Consider the following 17,394-nt stretch of genomic DNA (forward strand, 5'->3'; position numbering starts at 1 on the left):
CCGTGTACCACAGAAAATAAATAAATAAATAAAAAATAAGACTGACATGATAAATCATAAAGGACCTGGGCCTCTGCCTCTCTCAGGGTCCGAAGAACTAGATTCGAAGGTCAACTGCAGAATTAGCCGGATCAGAGTCAACCAGCTGAGGTCAGAGCTGGCATTGCTGCCCAGGCCCCTGGCCAACCGGATCACGGTCACCTTAATTATGAAGAGATCACAATCAGAAAGTGGAAAGGTTCAGTGGAGCCCATTTCACAGCTGGGGAAAAAAAAGGAAAAATCATCCCACTGACCATGGGGGGCGACCAGCAGGCCCTCGTTAATCAGGATCAGGCTCCTGATCACATCTGGGTCAAGTGCTCCTAGGAGGTCCCTCTGCAGACCCTCAGTCATTTTCTTTGGCAAAAATCAGCCCACTGAGGGCTGGCTTGGTCAACACCTGCAGGAGGGGCTCCACGAGTTCTTTTGCAGCTGCACAGGGTGCCAGGCTCCTGTTAGACTCTAAGGACAGGACCCGACTCTGCTCAGATCTCTGCTGCCCGACGCGCCACAGCACAAACTACATACAGGCAAGCAGCGGTGGCACCAGAAACATGCAGCGGCTGCAGCACGATGCGTAGAAGCAGATGCACCCCCAAGCAGCTCAGGAGGGCAAAGCCCTGCAGGTGGGGCTGAGGTGGGTGTCAGAGGAAATGCCCCCCTACAATCCCTGGGAGCCTGCTGTTCAGGGAACAGGTGGGCCTGGGCCCATGGCCAGAGAAAAGTCCTCATGGTCAGAAATTCCAAGAACTCTGCATGTCGTCTGTCTGCTGAGGAAGAGTCCCAAGCCTCCAGCTTGAGGGTGTGCGGGACACAAGCCCAGGGGCAGCCCCCAGAGACCCCACCCCTGGAGCCAGGCCAAGGTGAGGGCCCGCCCAGCATTTCTCAGGGTGCCCTGTGGGCCCCTTGCATCCCCGGAGGACAGAGCGCTGTTAAAAAGCAGATTGCCAGGCCCCACCCAAACCGTGAACCTGGGAGCGAGGCCCCGACATCTGCGATTTCAACCAACTACCCACATGACCCTGATGCCTGTGCAAGTCTGAGGACCACCACGGGAGAGCCCAGACTCAGCACCCCCACACGTCCTGCCCTGAGAGATGCTGACGGTTCCCTCTTGGTCCCCAGCAAGAATGCAGGAGGCAGGGGTAGTGGCCGTGGGAGATTAGGAGGGACATGCAGAGGCTGAGGACAAGGGCTGGCCCAGGCCTGGAGTCCCACCTGCTCACACCGTCCAGAGCCGGGCTGGGACACACGAGTCCCGCCCCACTATGCAGAGGCTACCCAGGGCGCGTGGCGCCTTCATAACCAAAGCCCCCTCTCTCCCCTAAACTAGAGCATGCTGCCCCTTCTAAGGACAGAAGCAGGAAGAGGCCTGTTCCTGGGCTTTCGCCTGGGTCATTCCTCCAAGTGGGGACACCATTCCCATCTCCTCTGGCTTCTGCACCCCAGCTCCCAACCCGCCTCTCTTGGAAGGAAGCTTCCTGTGATTAGGCCCATCAGATCCCACCTGTGTCGGGCAGGCGGCCATAGGTACACGGGCTTGTGTTCACAGAAAGGCATGTTTTCTTCATTTTTAACAAATCGTTTCATATTAGGTATCTCCTCCTAGATCACAAAGGTTCCCCAAGCCTGGGCTGGGTCTTCCAGTCCCCCTGTACCCCAACCCACACCCTAAGATATGGACTGGGCACAGAGTAAGTGTCAGAGATGCTTAACTTTTTTTGCTAGCAGGAGGTCAAGGCTGTTTTCCGCGGCGCCGCCCATGGGGGCCCAGCCGAGAGGAGACTCGGGTTCAGGAGAGACCTGCTCAGCCCCCAGGCTTCCTGAGGACTTGGGGAGCCCTCTTCATCTGAGTAAAGTCTGTCTGAAGACTCTTAGGTGTAGGTGCTGCTCTAGCCTGCGCCCCTCTCCCAGAAGGGATCCCCAAACTCAGAAAGGGGCAGGAGGCACTCAGAAAAACTTGGGAGTTGGAGGCCCCTGTAATCCAGCCTGGGCCTGGGGCTCCTGCCTGGTCCCTGCCCCACCTGCAGGCAGGACTGGCTGACAGGTTGAGCCCACTTGCCTGCCTGTGTCTTTTCAAAAGGAACCTTACAGAGACCCAGTCACCTCTGGTCGGGCAGGGCCTGTCTCTAAGAAGCTGCTCCCATTAAATCCCAAATCTCGGCATGGATAGAACCTGCCTTCTGGTGGCTTCTAGAGAGCAAATGGGACAGGCAAGGCTGTCACAGAAAAGGAGGAACCAAACAATCCATCCTCCTCTTGGCTTCCGTGGCTCCTTCCATGAAATCAGCAGAATGAACTCTGTTCCAGGCAGAAACACTGGAAGCCATCAACGCATGGATGGCACTTTGAAAGGCTTTGGAAAGAAGCCTTCCAGGCACCTCTGACTTAGTCCGCTTGCTCACTTCCCCAGGGCAGAGGGCTGTGGGGGTCTCGGATTGATCTGAGAAGCATCCTGTGAGGCAGGGAGATCAAGCTGATTCGATCCATGAGTCAACTGTAATCCATTGGTTAGGCTGCCCAAGCACTGTGTTGAGGAGGATTCTGAAGCCAGATCTGAGCCCGTGAGAATCGTCATCAATTGCCGGGTCTGCCACAGGCCTGGAGCAGGGGCAGCACCTGTGCCAGGCACTAACCACGCCCATCCTAGGTTTAGGGCTCTCCACGGCCAATCAGCAATGCGGTGGGTCACTTCCTGTCTCAGGATTACTTGGGCCACTTCTCCCTCCCTCACCATACATTCCTGGGAACCACTGAGGTTTAGGTACGAGTCTCGGGCCTGGCCCTCACCACCCCACTCGCAGGTGCCTTGGCTGGGGTGCGAGACGCCTTCCCCCTCACCTTGGGCTGGAAGGACACTCGGTGCTTGGCGGGCTCCGCCTCCGGCTTGGCCTCCTCTCCGGAGTCCTCGCTGTAGCTCTCAAACTCACTGGAGCTCCAGCCTAGGTCCTCCGTCTCCCGGGGTGCCCCGTCCCGGTGCACATCCTCGTAGAGCAGGTTCCTCTCTGCCCCTGCTGGCCAAGAGACAGGGCTGGTGAGCCGAGGCCCTGAGGCCAAGCCCACCAGCCCCAATTTCTGAACCCAGGAGGGCAGGTGGGGGCGTGGGTCAACGTGGACCTTCAGCTCCACTTCCCGGTCCATAAGCAGGAGGCAGTGAGAACACGACATCCACCCCGCAGAGTGAGGAGGACGTGAAAAGTGCAGAAGCACAAGAAATGTGCCTGGCACACAGCCAGCTCAACAACTTCCCCTATCCACATCACCTTGCTAGGATCTGAATGCTCATTTGGGGCTTCTGTGGCATTTTTTAGAGAAAAAGAGAAGCCCTAAGACCAAGTCCTGACTCAGGCCCTCAGCTCTGGCCTCAGAATCCTAGGGGGGAAAATGAAGATGGACCGGAGCATTGAATGACTCAGATCCCTCACCCCAAATCTGAGTTCCCCGTGAGGGTCCAGGATGGTCCAGTAGGGGGCGCGCCTGGCCCAGCATCCAGGAACGTTCCCTTTTCTTCCCGGGCCCCACAGGAAATGCCTTGAACAGTAAACTGGGGGACAGAGACCTGACAGTCCACTGGCCTGGAGGGACAGGTGCCACCAGGGCCGGGCACTCTTGGGGTCCCTGTCAACTCGGGTTTGAGATGCTGTTTCTAGACTGAGGTGGGGAAGCCAGTTTCCCGGGCCCAGAACACGGGGTCCCAGCCCTGGCCCCAGCTCCACCTCTGGGAGCTCTCGGCCTCACCTTCACCTCTGAGCTTCACTTCCTGGGCTGTTACCTGGAGAATAACTGAACTGCAGGCCTCACAAAAGTAAGGCCAGACTCCAAAAAAGTGCACAAAGGTGAAAATGCTTTTCGTTAACACAGACAAAATATGGCACTGAGATGGGTTTAAAGAAAAAAAAAAAAAAATCTGCTCAGAAACCACGCGTTCTAAAGAGCGAAGAACTTTGGTTATTGGAGCCCTCTCTACAAAATGGGGATAATGAGCTGAAAGGTGGAGTAAATATAACATTTGCACAAAAAGCTCTTAGCCAAGAGCCTGGCACATGGCAGGCGCTCAGCAAAGAGCAGCTGATCCTCACTCGCGGGGGGCTCTGGGTGGGCTTGAAGGTCTCCATACTGACCCCAAGCCTCCACCTCCCCCGCACGGGAAAGCCGGGGGGTGAGGGGTCGGGGAAGATCTTCAGCCAAAGAGCAAAACAGACACATTGGGGCTTAGCTGGAGACTCAGGTCCCAGGATCAGAAGGAAGCACGGGGTTATTTTTCAGCAAAAGATGATAGTGACTAACATCTCCAGGGAGTAGAGCAGCTGGTGACCAGGCTGTGACCTTCACAAGGCTGGGCTGATTGTCCTATTACTGCAGTGGAGGCCCCACAACCCGTGAGTCGAGGGGCAGAGCCCAGTTCTTGGGGCTGCCCCAGAGGAAGAACCACGCGGCATCTACTTCCCCTGACTTCTGGCCCCGCCCACCTACATCTACATGCTGGATTCTCCCAGCAGCCCTGTGGGGCCGGAAATTATCACCACCTCCCATCAGACAGATGAGAAAATGGGGCCCAGAGAAGACATGTGCTTGCCCAAAGTCAGGCAGTGAGCGGGGAGGGGGCTCCATCCACTCACCCTGCTGCCTTCCACAGAGGCACTGCCGTGCTGACGACCCCGTGGGCTCGTCCAGAAATACTCTCTCCAGCGGAGACAGTGTCACCAGATTCCTGACCCTTCAGAGGCCTCACAGTGGCCTGGTCCCCGCTGCCCCCCACACTGCCTGCTGGGGCCACAGGCTTCACTAATGCTCAGGAACATGGCTCCCCTTTCAAAGCACTTACCACCACCCACTCAGTGGTCTACATCAACTATCTCACGGCATCCTCCGCACAACCCAAGGAGGAAGCTAGCATTGCCCGGTTTTACAGATGCACCGACTGAGGCCAGAGAGATTAACCAGAAGTTTTGCGGCATGACCCTCCCCAAAGTCCTGTGAGGTCAGGACGATATTCTGATTTCATACAAAGAAGCCAAGGCCCAAAGCACAGAGCGCTGTGCCCTGATGGATGGCAGAGCCGGGATGAAAGCCCAGGGCCGTGTGGGTCCACTGGCCTGTGCGGCCTGCACCTCCGCGGACAACCTCCCGACCGAGCGCCAGCCGCGCCCACAGGCCGTGCAGGTCAGTGCGGGGGCCCTGGCAGGCGTGACGCTCACAGCGCTCCTCGCGGGGCGCACCTGCTGAGGGCTGGGCCCAGCCTCGCCGGCTCAACCCTCCCACAGCCCCGAGAGAGAGTGGGGGGTCTCAGGGCAGGGGTCCTGGTCCTCAGCTGGCGGCTCAACTGGCTCCCAGGTCACCTGCTCTTGCCCACCTCAGGGTAAACCGCAGGACATGCCATATCCCCACACCCTGGGGACCCGAGGGTGCCCAGTGAGGACTGTGACCAGGTGATTAGTGGCTTGATTGGATTCAGGCGGGAGAACAGGCCAAAGGGGTCAAATAATGGCCTCAGGCCACTCCAATCTCCTGGCTCTAGGACCTTCATCCAGCCCCCCTTTCCCACTCTCCCGGATTCCCATGAGCTACAAGCAGGAATGGGTTCCAGGCTCCTCCGGGGCTTGTTAAATGGATGGGTGGATCATGGGTCCACCTGCCCTGCTCCTGGGACCAGTGTCAGGAGTGTGCCCCCGGGGGACGTCGGGCCTTGTCATGCTGTCTGTGTGTCTCTCCCGTTGGACCGTATGCTGCCCCAGGACGCTTACAGTCGCCCCTGTCAGACTAGGAGCTCAAATGCAGGGGCTGTTTCCCCCACTAGATGGGGAGCCCCTGAAGACAGGCAGAACAGTGTTGTAGAAAAAGCAGAGTCCAGCAGATGTCTATTCAAATTCTGGCTGCGTGATCTGGGGCTGGTGGCTTAAACTCTCTGATGTGACTGTCAACTGGAGCCATAGGCCCCGCCCTACTGACCTCACGGGGTTGACTGAATAGGGGAAGCAAATGCGTTTCATCTTTCATAAAATGCCACCCAAGTCCTTTTGGGGGGGGGAGGGGACAGAGCACTGGACTTGGAGTCAGAATGACCCAGGTTCGAATCCCAGCTCTGCCTCTACAGTTTCCTCCTCTGAAGAATAAGGAAGTCAATACCCTAAGTCAAAGTTTTAAAGCAGATTACAGGAGATAAACCATGAAAACAAAACGTGTTTAAGCAAAGCCGGCTCTTACTGTGAATGGATATTAAATATCCCTCCTCTCTGGGTAGTCCTCCTTTCAGCTAGGTGAGTATGTAGGCCCAGTTCCAGCAGCACTCACCCTCCTCCACCCTGTTTCTCCTCTGCGGCCCCAATCTCCCCGCCTTCCCAGCACCCCACGGGCCTGGCCCTACAGCAGGGCTCCCAGGCTTTCTCTGCTTCACCATTCAGCAAGTCTGGACTATTAACCCATTTTCAGGAGGAATGGAGGCTTGGAAAAGTGAGTGATTTGCCTGGGGACCCACAGCCCAGCATACCCCTGCGCTTGAAGCGTTAACCCCTCCCCATGAAGCCCTAACCCCGCCCCATGAAGCCCAAACCCCGCCCCAGCCCCAGCCTGGCCACGCCCTCAGCCATCTCCTGACTCTCCTGGGAATACGGCAGTGGTTTTTTAAAAGCAAGAAGGAGGGGCCATGGACTGGGTGGGGCCGGGGAGGAAGTGGAAGGAGAGACCCTCCCCAGGCCCCGCCCTCCCGCCGCGCCTCCCACCCCTCCTCTGTCCGGAGAGAAGCTGGACGCCTGAAAGAGGCTTTACCGGGTTGATGGGCGTCCAGGTTCTCGCAGGGGACGTCGTCGTAAATCACATCTTCTTCCAGGGCGGGGAAAGTAAACCGGTCGACTGGGAGAGAAGGGAGAGGAAAAGAGCACGAAGGAGGCTGTGGTGGCCCAGGGCGGCTGCCAGACTGACATCAGGACTGCACCAGCTGGCAGGCTCCCTGCGCCAGCCCGCCCGCATCCCCGCGGCTCAGCGGGCCAGCATCCTGCAGCCCAGCCCCTGGGGAGCCCCTGCCCGCCACTGCTCTGAGAGGACGCAGGTTCCGCTGCCTCTTCCCGCTCCCCAGCCCCTCCAAGGCGCCCTCCCAGTGACTGCGGCACACCGCCACCCCCCACCCCCGCCCGCCCGCCCGGCGCCTGCAGGCCTGCCCCTCTGACTGATGGCACCTGCAGGGAGCATGAAGCAAAGCCAGCACCTGTGCCCCAGGGCCCGGAAGCCTCTTCAGCCGCCCAGGCCCCCAGGACTACCCCAAAAGGATTCACCCCCCACCCAGAGGCGGGGGAGGGCAAGACAGCCGTATCTAATGAGCACAGGATACGGCAGGGAGTGGGGGAATGGATTTGGAGAGTGGGGTTAAAGGAGAGTCCCCCCAAACTCAGCCAGCGGGGTCCTGATTGGTTAAAAAAAAAAAAATTCTGCAAATGAGCACATCAGTCCCCTAACATTTTGCTGGGTGTGCTATGAGCAGGGCAGAGAGCACATCCTGTCCATGTTAGCAGCTCCTAAGCTGGAATATTTAAAGAGGTCTCCCCCCCATAACTGTGTGCCCAGTCTCTGCCCTCTCTAGGGGCATGTGGCCCCAGCAGAGCGAGGGTTTGGAAAACCAGTCCCCACCCCTGATGGTAGCCTGTCCTCACGCCCACAGGCCTTCCAGGAAGACAGAGGACCAGATGGACTCTGAAGTCCCCGTTCCTAACTGCGTTCATTGCTCCCTGCGGTCCCAGGGCCCCCAGAGCCCTGTAGGAGCCTCACTGCCCCCTCCCCACCCACACAGATTCTGCCTCCCACATGGCTCAGACCTGCCCACCTCTCTCCAGGTGTCTGGCTCCAGCCATCAGCCTCCCTCCCCTGGACAGCCTCCAGCCCACCACCTTGTCTCAGAGCATCACTGATGGGGCCAAAATGCAGACGTGGTCTATGGCTTCCTCTTGGCCTCTTATGGCTCACTGTCACTTTTGGGAAAGCACGGCCTCCTAGGGCACCCCACACACACTCTGGCACCCCACACACACACCCCCCACACACTGGGGAGACGGCAGCCTCACCTGGCCCTGCTTACCCCTTAGACCCTCCCCTCCACCACACCAAGGCTCACTGCTTCCGAGGTGCCAGGCATTCCCTCGCCCTTGGGCTCTGGCACAGGCTGCCCTCTCAGCCTAGACACTCTTGCCCCGACCCCTGCTCCTTCACTCTCTGCCTCGGGACTCATGGGCTCTCCCAACTCCCACCCCCCCATCCCAGCACCTGCTCTCTGCATGGTAACCACCTGCCTATGTGTCTGGTTCTGCTGCCAGAGGGACCTCATCTTGGTCACCAGCGTATACCCACCACCCAGACCACCCTGGCCCGCTGTAGGAGCTTGGGAGGTATCTGGGGGACAGATGAGCAGCTGAATGTGTGATCTACTCTTGGATCACGACTCACATCAGGTGGCAAAGGGGGCAACTCTCAAGGGTGGGCAGGGGCCGGTCCACCTCAGAGCTGCCTCCAAGCCCACAGCAGCCATGCAGCAAGGACAACCCCTAGGCTCGCAGGAGCCCACATCAGCTCTCTCAGCCTAGAGGAGAGGAGGCTATCCTGACACCAACCTCCTGGGGCAGAGACCTGGGGGGCCGGGGGGGATGCGGGGGACTTACTGCGACGGGAGCTCTTCCGTCTCCAGCTGGAGTGCCGGACCCCAGGGAAAGCTGTGTCCACGGCATCCCCATTGCTCACCACAGCCAGCCCCCTGCGGGCAGAGAAGCAGGGCCAGTGAGCCAGGAGGATGGGACAGCTGGTTCCTTGAAGCGTCAGACAGCCCCTCACCAGGTGACAGGACCACTTGCCCCCAAGGCCAAGCTGGGGAGACCACAGCTGGGTTGGACTTGGACAAGCCCCCTCCCCTCTTGGTTTCCTCACCTTTAGAAGGCACTGTAAGGCCCACCTGCTGCTTTACAAGAGCATAAAGGTCAAACTATTCACGGTGATAAGCGATAAGGATCAGATGCTCTCCAGGCCAGGGCACCCTGTCTCTCCTCCTCCAGGGCAGACTCAGTGGGAATCTCCATCTCCCCAGTCTCCACATGCAAAATGGAGGAGAGGACTGGGGGGCCTTGCGTCTGAGAGACAAGCACCTGCAAAGCTTCACAAGACCACGCACAGAAGGCAGGGCTTAATTCCCACACACACTTGAGGATGGGCTGGACCAGAGACACGCTTCCCAAGAGCAGAGAAGCAAAGGGAAAGCAGTGGAGAAACAGCAGACACCACCTTAACCACGCAGTCAAGTGAGCACCCCCAGTGCCGTCACTCGGGCACATCCAGATATGACGTGATGAAAGGGTGCTCACTTCTGTGGGATTCTTACCCCAAGCCCATAACCCCAGGCTAATCATGAGAAAAACACCAAACAATCCCAGATGGGGGAACATGCTATAAAACACCTGCCCACTACTCCTCAACGCTCTCAAGATCATGAAAAACAAAACTGAGGAACTGTCACAGAGCAGAGCAGTGTAAATGACAACTGAACGCCATGTGGGTCCTGGATGGGATCCTGGGACAGAAAAGGAACATATGCAGAAAAACTGATGAAATCCAGATAAAGTCAGGAGTTCAGAGAATGGTAATGTACCAACGTTGGTTTCTTAGTTTTGATAAATATCCCGTGGTCATGTAAGATGTTAACAATGGGCAAAACAGGACGAGGTGGTATATGGAACTCTGTGCTACCTTTACAACGTCCCTGTAAATTTAAAACTATCCCAAAGTGAGAGGTTTGGGGTTTTTTTTTTTAAAGCCCATGCTCAAAAAAAAAAAGAAGCCACATCTGGCAACCCAGAGGATAGAGGCCTTCTACTGTCCAAGGCAGCAGCCACTGTTATGAAGAATTGACTTGAACTTGCCAGCACATAAGCCCTTAACAGAGGAGGAGGAGGGGGAGGGGAGGGGGAGGTGAGGAGGGGGAGGGGGAGGTGAGGAGGGGGAGGGGGAGGTGAGGAGGGGGAGGGGGAGGGGAGGAGGGGGAGGGGGAGGGGAGGAGGGGGAGGGGGAGGGGAGGAGGGGGAGGGGGAGGGGAGGAGAGGGGAGGGGGAGGAGGGGAGGGAGAGGGGAGGGGAGGGGGAGGGGGAGGGGGAGGGGAGGGGAGGGGGAGGGGGGGAGGAAGGGGGGGAAGGGAGGGAGGGGAGGAGGAGGGGGAGATGACAACCTGGAAGTGCAGGGAGAGGGGAGGGAGGATAGTGAGTGTGGAACACCTCCTTTCAGCGCCTTCCCAGTAGCACTGACAGGTAGATCCTGGCATCCTTCCCACTCGGCAGGTGGCGGCCAGAGGAACCTGCCCAAGATCACCGGCCTGTGAGTGGCAGAGCCAGACGGTGAAGCCAGCCTGCTGGGCCCCTAAGCTGGGCTCTCAGGACTGCGTCTCAGGTAACAGAGCAAGGACGGCGGTGACGATGGAAACATGCCACGTCTGTGCTGTCCAGTGAGCCACGTGTGGCTACGGAGCACTTGGAAGGTGGCTAATGGAACTCGTGTGGCTAAGGAACTTCACTTTTCATTTTATTTCATTTTAGGTCATTTAATTTTAAATAGCCACATGTGGCTAGTGGCCCCCCCAACAGGACAGCACAGGCCGAAGCCACCAGCACTACTGGAGAAGCAAGACTCAGCTCCAATTTTACTGCCAGAAGTCAGCAGTGTCGCCGGGGGGGGGGGGGGGGGGTGAGGGGCACGTTTCAGTCCTGGGGTAACGCTTTCCATCAGCGGGAAGTAAAGGCCAAGAGGGGACAGGGCTGGTCTGGACCAGGAGGGGTGCTGGCCTGAAACCACCTGAGCTCCAATCCCTAACAGCGCTTCCGAGTCACCACCTTCTCAACCTGGAGACGCGGCTTCAAGGTGCTGAGTCCAGCCACTCAGAACTGCTCGCACAGAGCCAAATCATTCCAGCGGGAGTTGACATGAGAGTTTGGCAGAATTTGGTTTTAAAGTTTGCTTTGCTACCATGACAACTGGTGACTACTGAAAGAAAGCGCCAGGTGCTGCTGCCGGCTTTACCTCTATTTGCATATTTCACTACACAACAGCACACGTGAGGTAGGGCAGTGTCGTCCTCATTCTAAGATGCGGAGACTAAGGCTCACGAAGTCTTGAGGACTGACTCTACTGAAGTCACTCGGCTGATCAGAGGGAGCTGGGATCTGCAGCCCAGGCTGCCCGCCTGCAGAGTCTGCTTCTTCCACCAGACCATGTGGAAGTAGGGAACCCGCATTCAAACATTCACCGACATCACAGATTCGCTGTGTCACATCATCACTGCACCTCGCTCGACTACTCTCCCAACCATGTTTTTAAAAAGGAAAGAGAGAAAGAGCTCTTGGCATAGTCAGAGATGCATGTTCGAGTCTCTGTCCAGGAGAAATCGTGACACCAGCTCCAAGGCTGAGGTGCGTTTCAACCAGTGAACACCCCAGAAGGTCCCGGGTAACCTCTAAAGGTGACATCGAGGCGGGATGGGCATTTGGGGGTAAGGTCAGACAGCTTTAGAAGGGATCTGGAACTGCTGTGACATACTAAAAGCCAGGATGGGGGTGAAAATATGAGCCTCTGGTTTGCACGTTACCAAAATACAGTGAACTTATTTTTTCATTGTATTTCATTTTGAGTAATTTAATTTTAAACAGCCACATGTGGCTAGCGGCCCCTGAACAGGACAGCATGGCTCTAAGCCACCGGCACGACTAGAGAAGCTAGTCTGGGCTCGTGCTTCTATTGAGCAGCCACCGAGGTACCGGTCCTGGCTTCCTGGGCGGGGGAGCAGGGATCACATAGCAGAGCAGTCACCTTTATGCCCGCCCTGAGTGCCTCAATGGCTGAGACAAGCAGAGACACCGGGGGCCCCAAGGGAGGGAAGAGGCCAGTGCCCGTGCATGGACAGGTCTTCCCAGACTTGGCTGGAGACCACCAGCACCCCTGCCCTGCACTTTGCTGGTATCTTCTCTGCGCCAGCCCTAGGCAGAGTGCTTGAGGACAAGTGTATGTCTTATTGTGACCATTTTACAGATGAGGAAGGTGAGGTTCAGAATTGGCAACTACTTTGCCCCGAATCACCTGGCCAGCAAGTGGCAGAGTTGCACTTTGCCTGCACAGCCTTGCTTTTGACACCACCTCTGCTGCCCTCAGGCCGGAGCAGGTGTTCCCTAGGCAGACGGGAGGGGGAGGAGCCTCCCAGGCCAGGGAAGCAGTGGGCATGGCAAGAAATGAGGCTGGGGGTGCCGCCTCCCTCCCTGGCCCTTCTAGCTGCCTGCCAAGGCCACTGACCCACCCTGAGCCCACCCAGGGGCAGCCTCTCCCAGCTGCTGCCTGGCTGGAAAATCTAATTCTCCTTGTGAGCAAACACTCCTGGAGCCTCCCCAAAGGTTTCAGATAATGAAAGAGCCATAAAAAAGCAATAAGAGGCCAATTATCTCGCCCTTATCTGAGCTTCCTGCACTTCTAATTCCTCTCAGCTTGCACATGCAAGAAAGGCCAGCCACTAAGATGACACCGTCTTACAAAGTGAGGCCACGGCCACTCGCCACTCGAATGCCAAGAAAAGGAGCCAAGTCGGTGGAGAGGAACAGAGAACGAGAAGCTGGGCAAAGAAGAGGAGGCCCCCCCATGGCAGCGTTCACCGACCAGACTGAGGTCAAGTACACCAGGAGTCCACCACAGAGGGGTGGACTTCTGAGCTCACCTCCTGTCTCTCTCTCCAGGGACATGCCGGGGGCAAAAGGGGAGTGAGTGTCTTGTGACAGCAGGGACCTGCTCTGGCCTGGTCACCCCGTTCCGTCAGCCCCTTCACACGAGGACACTCAGTGATGATGGATGCCCCCGCCCCCCAGCCTCTTTTAAAGACAAGAAGCCCCACTCCGAGAATGGCAGCACCCCTGCCCCTGCTGCTGCTGGGCCCGGTTGCTGGGCAGATTCCACAGGGTCCCTTCCCAGAGGCTACACAGTGTGAGTTACCAGAGAGAAGACCCCCAAAACCAGTATGGTCAGAGGATCCCTGGCTGGCTGGCTGGCTGGCTGGCTGTGTGTGTGTCTGTGCGTGTGTGTGCACGAGCGCACACACGGTATTCCCGACGCCTTTTCCAGGACAAGGTATGAAAACTATGACAGAGAAAAGAATTCCACCTTTGGGAATTGAAAGGACCAGAATAACATGAGCCTTATAAGGCCTCGAGTAAAACCCAATCTGCAGCAGACCGAGGGCTGGGACAGCACGGCTTGCCCAGGATGGCCCGACTCAAGAGCACCGCTCCCCTCGAGAAATTCCCCACCAGCACCACTACCACTATCCCCAAATCCAAGAGACACAAAAGAAAGGCAAAAACATCAAGCCCGGATTAAGCCTGCTGCCAGTTTTCTCTTCAGCCCTGGCCACTTTCTAGTTCATATAGCATATTAAAGCCAGAAAGGGGGCAGGGGGGAGGGATAAAATGGGAGACTGGGATCGACATATACACACTACTATATATAAAACAGATACTTGGGCTTCCCTGGTGGCGCAGTGGTTGAGAATCCGCCTGCCGATGCAGGGGACACGGGTTCGTGCCCCGGTCTGGGAAGATCCCACATGTTGCGGAGCGGCTGGGCCCGTGAGCCATGGCCGCTGACCCTGCGCATCTGGAGCCTGTGCTCCGCAACGGGAGAGGCCACGACAGCGAGAGGCCCGCATACCACAAAAAAAAAAATAAAAATAAAAAAACAAAAAAAAAACAGATACTTGATAAGGACCTACTGTATAGCTCAGGGAACTCTACTCCATACTCTGTAATGACCTATATGGGAAAAGAATCTTTAGAAGAGTAGATATATGTATATGTGTAACTGATTCACTTTGCTATACAACTGAAACTAACACAACATTATAAATCAACTGTACTCTAATAAGGATTTAAAAAAAAAAAAAAAAAAGAAGGACTTCCCTAGTGGTCCAGTAGTTAAGACTCTGCGCTTCCACTGAAGGGGCACAGGTTCGATCCCTGGTTGGGGAAGTTCCACATGCCGCATAAGATGGCCTGGCAGGAGGATTCGAAGCAGCTGCCCGCGGCAGTCACCTGGGAAGCTCCTCAGAGATACAGACCCAGAGCCCCTGCCCCAGTGATTCTGACCCATCGGTCAGGAGGGGTCCAGCATTGTTGTTTTTAAAGCTCCCTGCTGGCTCCAATGTGTAGCCAGGGTTGAGAACGGGGGAATCTTGGGCTTAGGGTGGGAATGGACATATGCTCCAGAGCCAACAGACCCGGGATAAGATCGCAGCTCTGCCACTTGAGGGACAGGATGAATAATCACTCTACTTCCTGCCGTGAGGATTAAATGAGATAACGCAGATAAGGCACTTAGCACCTCTCTGTGCCTCAGTTTCCATATCTGTAAAATGGAGCAATAATACTTCCCTCTTAGGGTTCCAGGAAGGAGTAAATAAAGGCTTGTGAGACTCTTAGCAGAGGGTCTGGCCCACGATAGATACCCCCCGTGCACTGTTTCCCTTCCCCCTCCTTCCCCTCCACCCCTCCTCCAACTAACGGGGTCCCTGTCTGCACTCGCCTCTTCACACGGAGCCCGGCCACCCCTCACATACGGAACGGTTCTGGGCCCCGGTGTGTTTGTCCTGTGCCATCCCCCACATGGTCACAAATCCGCTTACTGAATGAGCAGAGTGGGGAGGAGCCCCCAGGGAAGTCGGAGGAGGGGACCCTGACTTGATATCTATAACACAGTCCTCGGTGGGGAGCGAGCATCGAGGCCCCCGGGGAACCATCCTTCCCCACAGCCACAGACAATAAGCCAGACCCCACCTCGGCCTTCTGCTCTGTGGTGCACACACCTCCCTCCCGTCATCTCGAGGGGCCCAGGCTCAGCAGTCAGACCCAGGACAGGCACTGTTCCCCCAGCAATAACTTATCAAGAGCCTTGTGGGGTGTTGCAGAAGTTCCCATGGTAAAATGCTCACCCTATGCAATTAGGTCAAAGGGTGAGCTGGGAAATAGCATGTGCAATAAAACCACAATTCTATAAAACAGATGATATATATTGATATGATATATATACATATGTATACTTCTATAGCAAGGAAGCTGGAACACACAGTGATAGAATTAAAGGTTGCTTTTAGTCTATCATTTTCTGTACTTTCCAATTTTTCTATCATAAACATGCATGACTATTAGAAAAAAAGAAAGAAAGAAAGGGAGAAGGAAAACGCATCCCAGGCAACGTTGAGCGACAGATTGGCCAGCGCGGGGTCCCTTGTGCCCTGTGGAGTCCTGCTCCAGGCAGACCCACACCCTTTGAGGACAGTCATAAGAGCAGCTCGCTGACAGAGCATCCGGTCCTCACATCTCATTTAGCCTCCACTTTACAGAGACGAAATGGAAGGTTAAGCAGATCAGACAATGAACGGGTCCTGGGTTGTGGAGCCGATGTGGAAGACAGGCAAGGTCCAAACCAGATCTGTGCGAGAGACGGGAGGGCAGAGGTTAGAACACTGGGTCTGGAAGCCAACCAGGTTCAACCGTGGCTCTGCCTCATCTCAGCTCCATGTCCTGAGGCTGACAGCGTGTGTTCCCTGCACCTGCTGCTGCATCTGTAAAATGGGGATTACAGTAGCACCCACCTGTGAGTGTCACGAGCATTACTGGAGGTGGGAGAGGCTCTCAGAACAGGGCTTGGTGAATAATAAGCGCAGAATACGCGCAGGCCATTATGATCTGGCTACAGAGCCCATAAACACACCAAGGCACAGAATGTCAGCCCCCTGAGGGCAGGGACTGTCTGCCTCGGTCGCTGCAACGCCTGGCACATTGCAGGCACTCAGTAGAGGTGGAGGATGGAGGACAGAGGGAAAGGGCAGGGGGCTGCTGGGGAAGAGCAAGCAGAGCCCCGGTCCTCTGGCTTTGAACCCATGCGCCACTACCTGCCACTCAGCTCCCTTGGACCAGTGAATGCACCTCTCTGGGCCTGCACAACGGAACCCGTAAGAATTCCCTCTTTCCAGGGCTGCTGTGTTAGTCTCCTACTGCTGCTGTGACAGTTACCACAACCTTAGTAACTTCAAAAAACACAGATGTGGGCTTCCCTGGTGGCGCAGTGGTTGAGAATCCGCCTGCCGATGCAGGAGACACGGGTTCGTGCCCTGGTCCGGGAAGATCCCACATGCCGCGGAGCAACTAAGCCCGTGAGCCATGGCCGCTGAGCCTGCGCGTCCGGAGCCTGTGCTCCGCAACGGGAGAGGCCACAACAGTGAGAGGCCCGCATACCGCAAAAAAAAAAAAAAAAAAAAAAAAAAAAAAAAAAAAAAAAAAAACACAGATGTATATTATCTTACAGCCGTAAAGTTCCGAAATCCACAATGGGTTTCACTTAGGGTAAAAGCAAGGTGTCGGCAGAGCTGTGCTCTTTCCGGCAGCTCTAAGGGAGAATCTGCTCCCTTGCCTCTTTCCAGCCTCTGCAAGCAGCCTTGGCTCGGCTCGTGGCCCCTCCTCCATCTTCAAAGCCAACCGCACAGCATCTTTCAATCCCTCTCTGACTCCACAAGCCCCCTTATAAGGATCCGTGTGATTCCGTTGGGCCCGCCTGGATAATCCAGCATCATCTCCCCATCTCAAGGCCCTTAACTTCATCACGTCTGTACAAGGTCGCACATTCCCAGGTTCTGGGAATTAGAACATGGAAGTCTTGGAGAGAGACATTAACCTGCCTATCACAGTTGTGCAAATAAAAGTGAGATGCGTGTGGAAAGGGCCACATAAACTGTAACGCCCGTGCACGTGTAAACTATTAGTACCGTGTCTGCTTTGGGATGGAAGACGCATAAGGCAGAGTCCTGTCACTGCAGGGATCCAGGGGTGGACTTGACACATTCCTGAACGGGGACTCGATGTAATGAATGCGAACCTGTGTACATTTTTTCAGGCCAGAGACTGTGTGGCCTTCATACTGGGGACTCAAAGGGTCTGTGACCCAAAGACCATAGCTCCTATATGGAAACCCCTTGTAGCCAGGGGTGGAAAAGGGGAAAAACAAAAATACAGCTTTTCCAATTTAGGGACTGGCAAGGGGCCAGACAGAGGTCTTTCATGGGAAAAGGGTCCCCATAACCCTCCCATGAGGGACTCCACTGGGAGAGAAGCTTGTCTCTGTCAGTCCTCGGATCCCATGGAGTCCCTGCAGGACAGGACACAGGAGGCTATGAATGCTCTGGATCCGGGGAAACAGCAAGTTAAGGGTAAGCTCGGGATGCCAAACAACTCCAGACTGGGTCTGCAGCAATCTCACAAACCTTCAGGGACACCTCCATTTCCTCCCGGGGCCGGGGGATACTCCAGCC

General features: G+C 56.2%; 1 protein-coding gene across 19 annotated transcripts in view; it reads right to left on the reverse strand.

Moving 5' to 3' along the window:
* Positions 1 to 17,394, reverse strand: part of ARHGEF10L (Rho guanine nucleotide exchange factor 10 like) — a 168,767-nt gene that overhangs the window by 89,505 nt on the left and 61,868 nt on the right. For 15 of the 19 annotated variants that reach the window (XR_010837194.1, XM_067016341.1, XM_067016382.1 and 12 more), the window contains 3 exons: positions 8,684 to 8,775; positions 6,807 to 6,890; positions 2,883 to 3,055 (listed from right to left, as the gene is read on the reverse strand). Coding sequence is in view for 18 of the 19 variants with exons in the window: in XM_067016341.1 (XP_066872442.1) it covers positions 2,883 to 3,055; positions 6,807 to 6,890; positions 8,684 to 8,775 (349 nt within the window). In the remaining variant the exon portion in view is untranslated. The remainder of the gene's footprint in view (positions 1 to 2,882; positions 3,056 to 6,806; positions 6,891 to 8,683; positions 8,776 to 17,394) is intronic. The other 4 variants (XM_067016405.1, XM_067016387.1, XM_067016363.1 and 1 more) reach the window with 1 other exon arrangement.

The sequence above is a fragment of the Kogia breviceps genome, chromosome 1 (genome assembly GCF_026419965.1).
Source record: "Kogia breviceps isolate mKogBre1 chromosome 1, mKogBre1 haplotype 1, whole genome shotgun sequence".
Lineage (NCBI taxonomy): Eukaryota > Metazoa > Chordata > Mammalia > Artiodactyla > Physeteridae > Kogia > Kogia breviceps.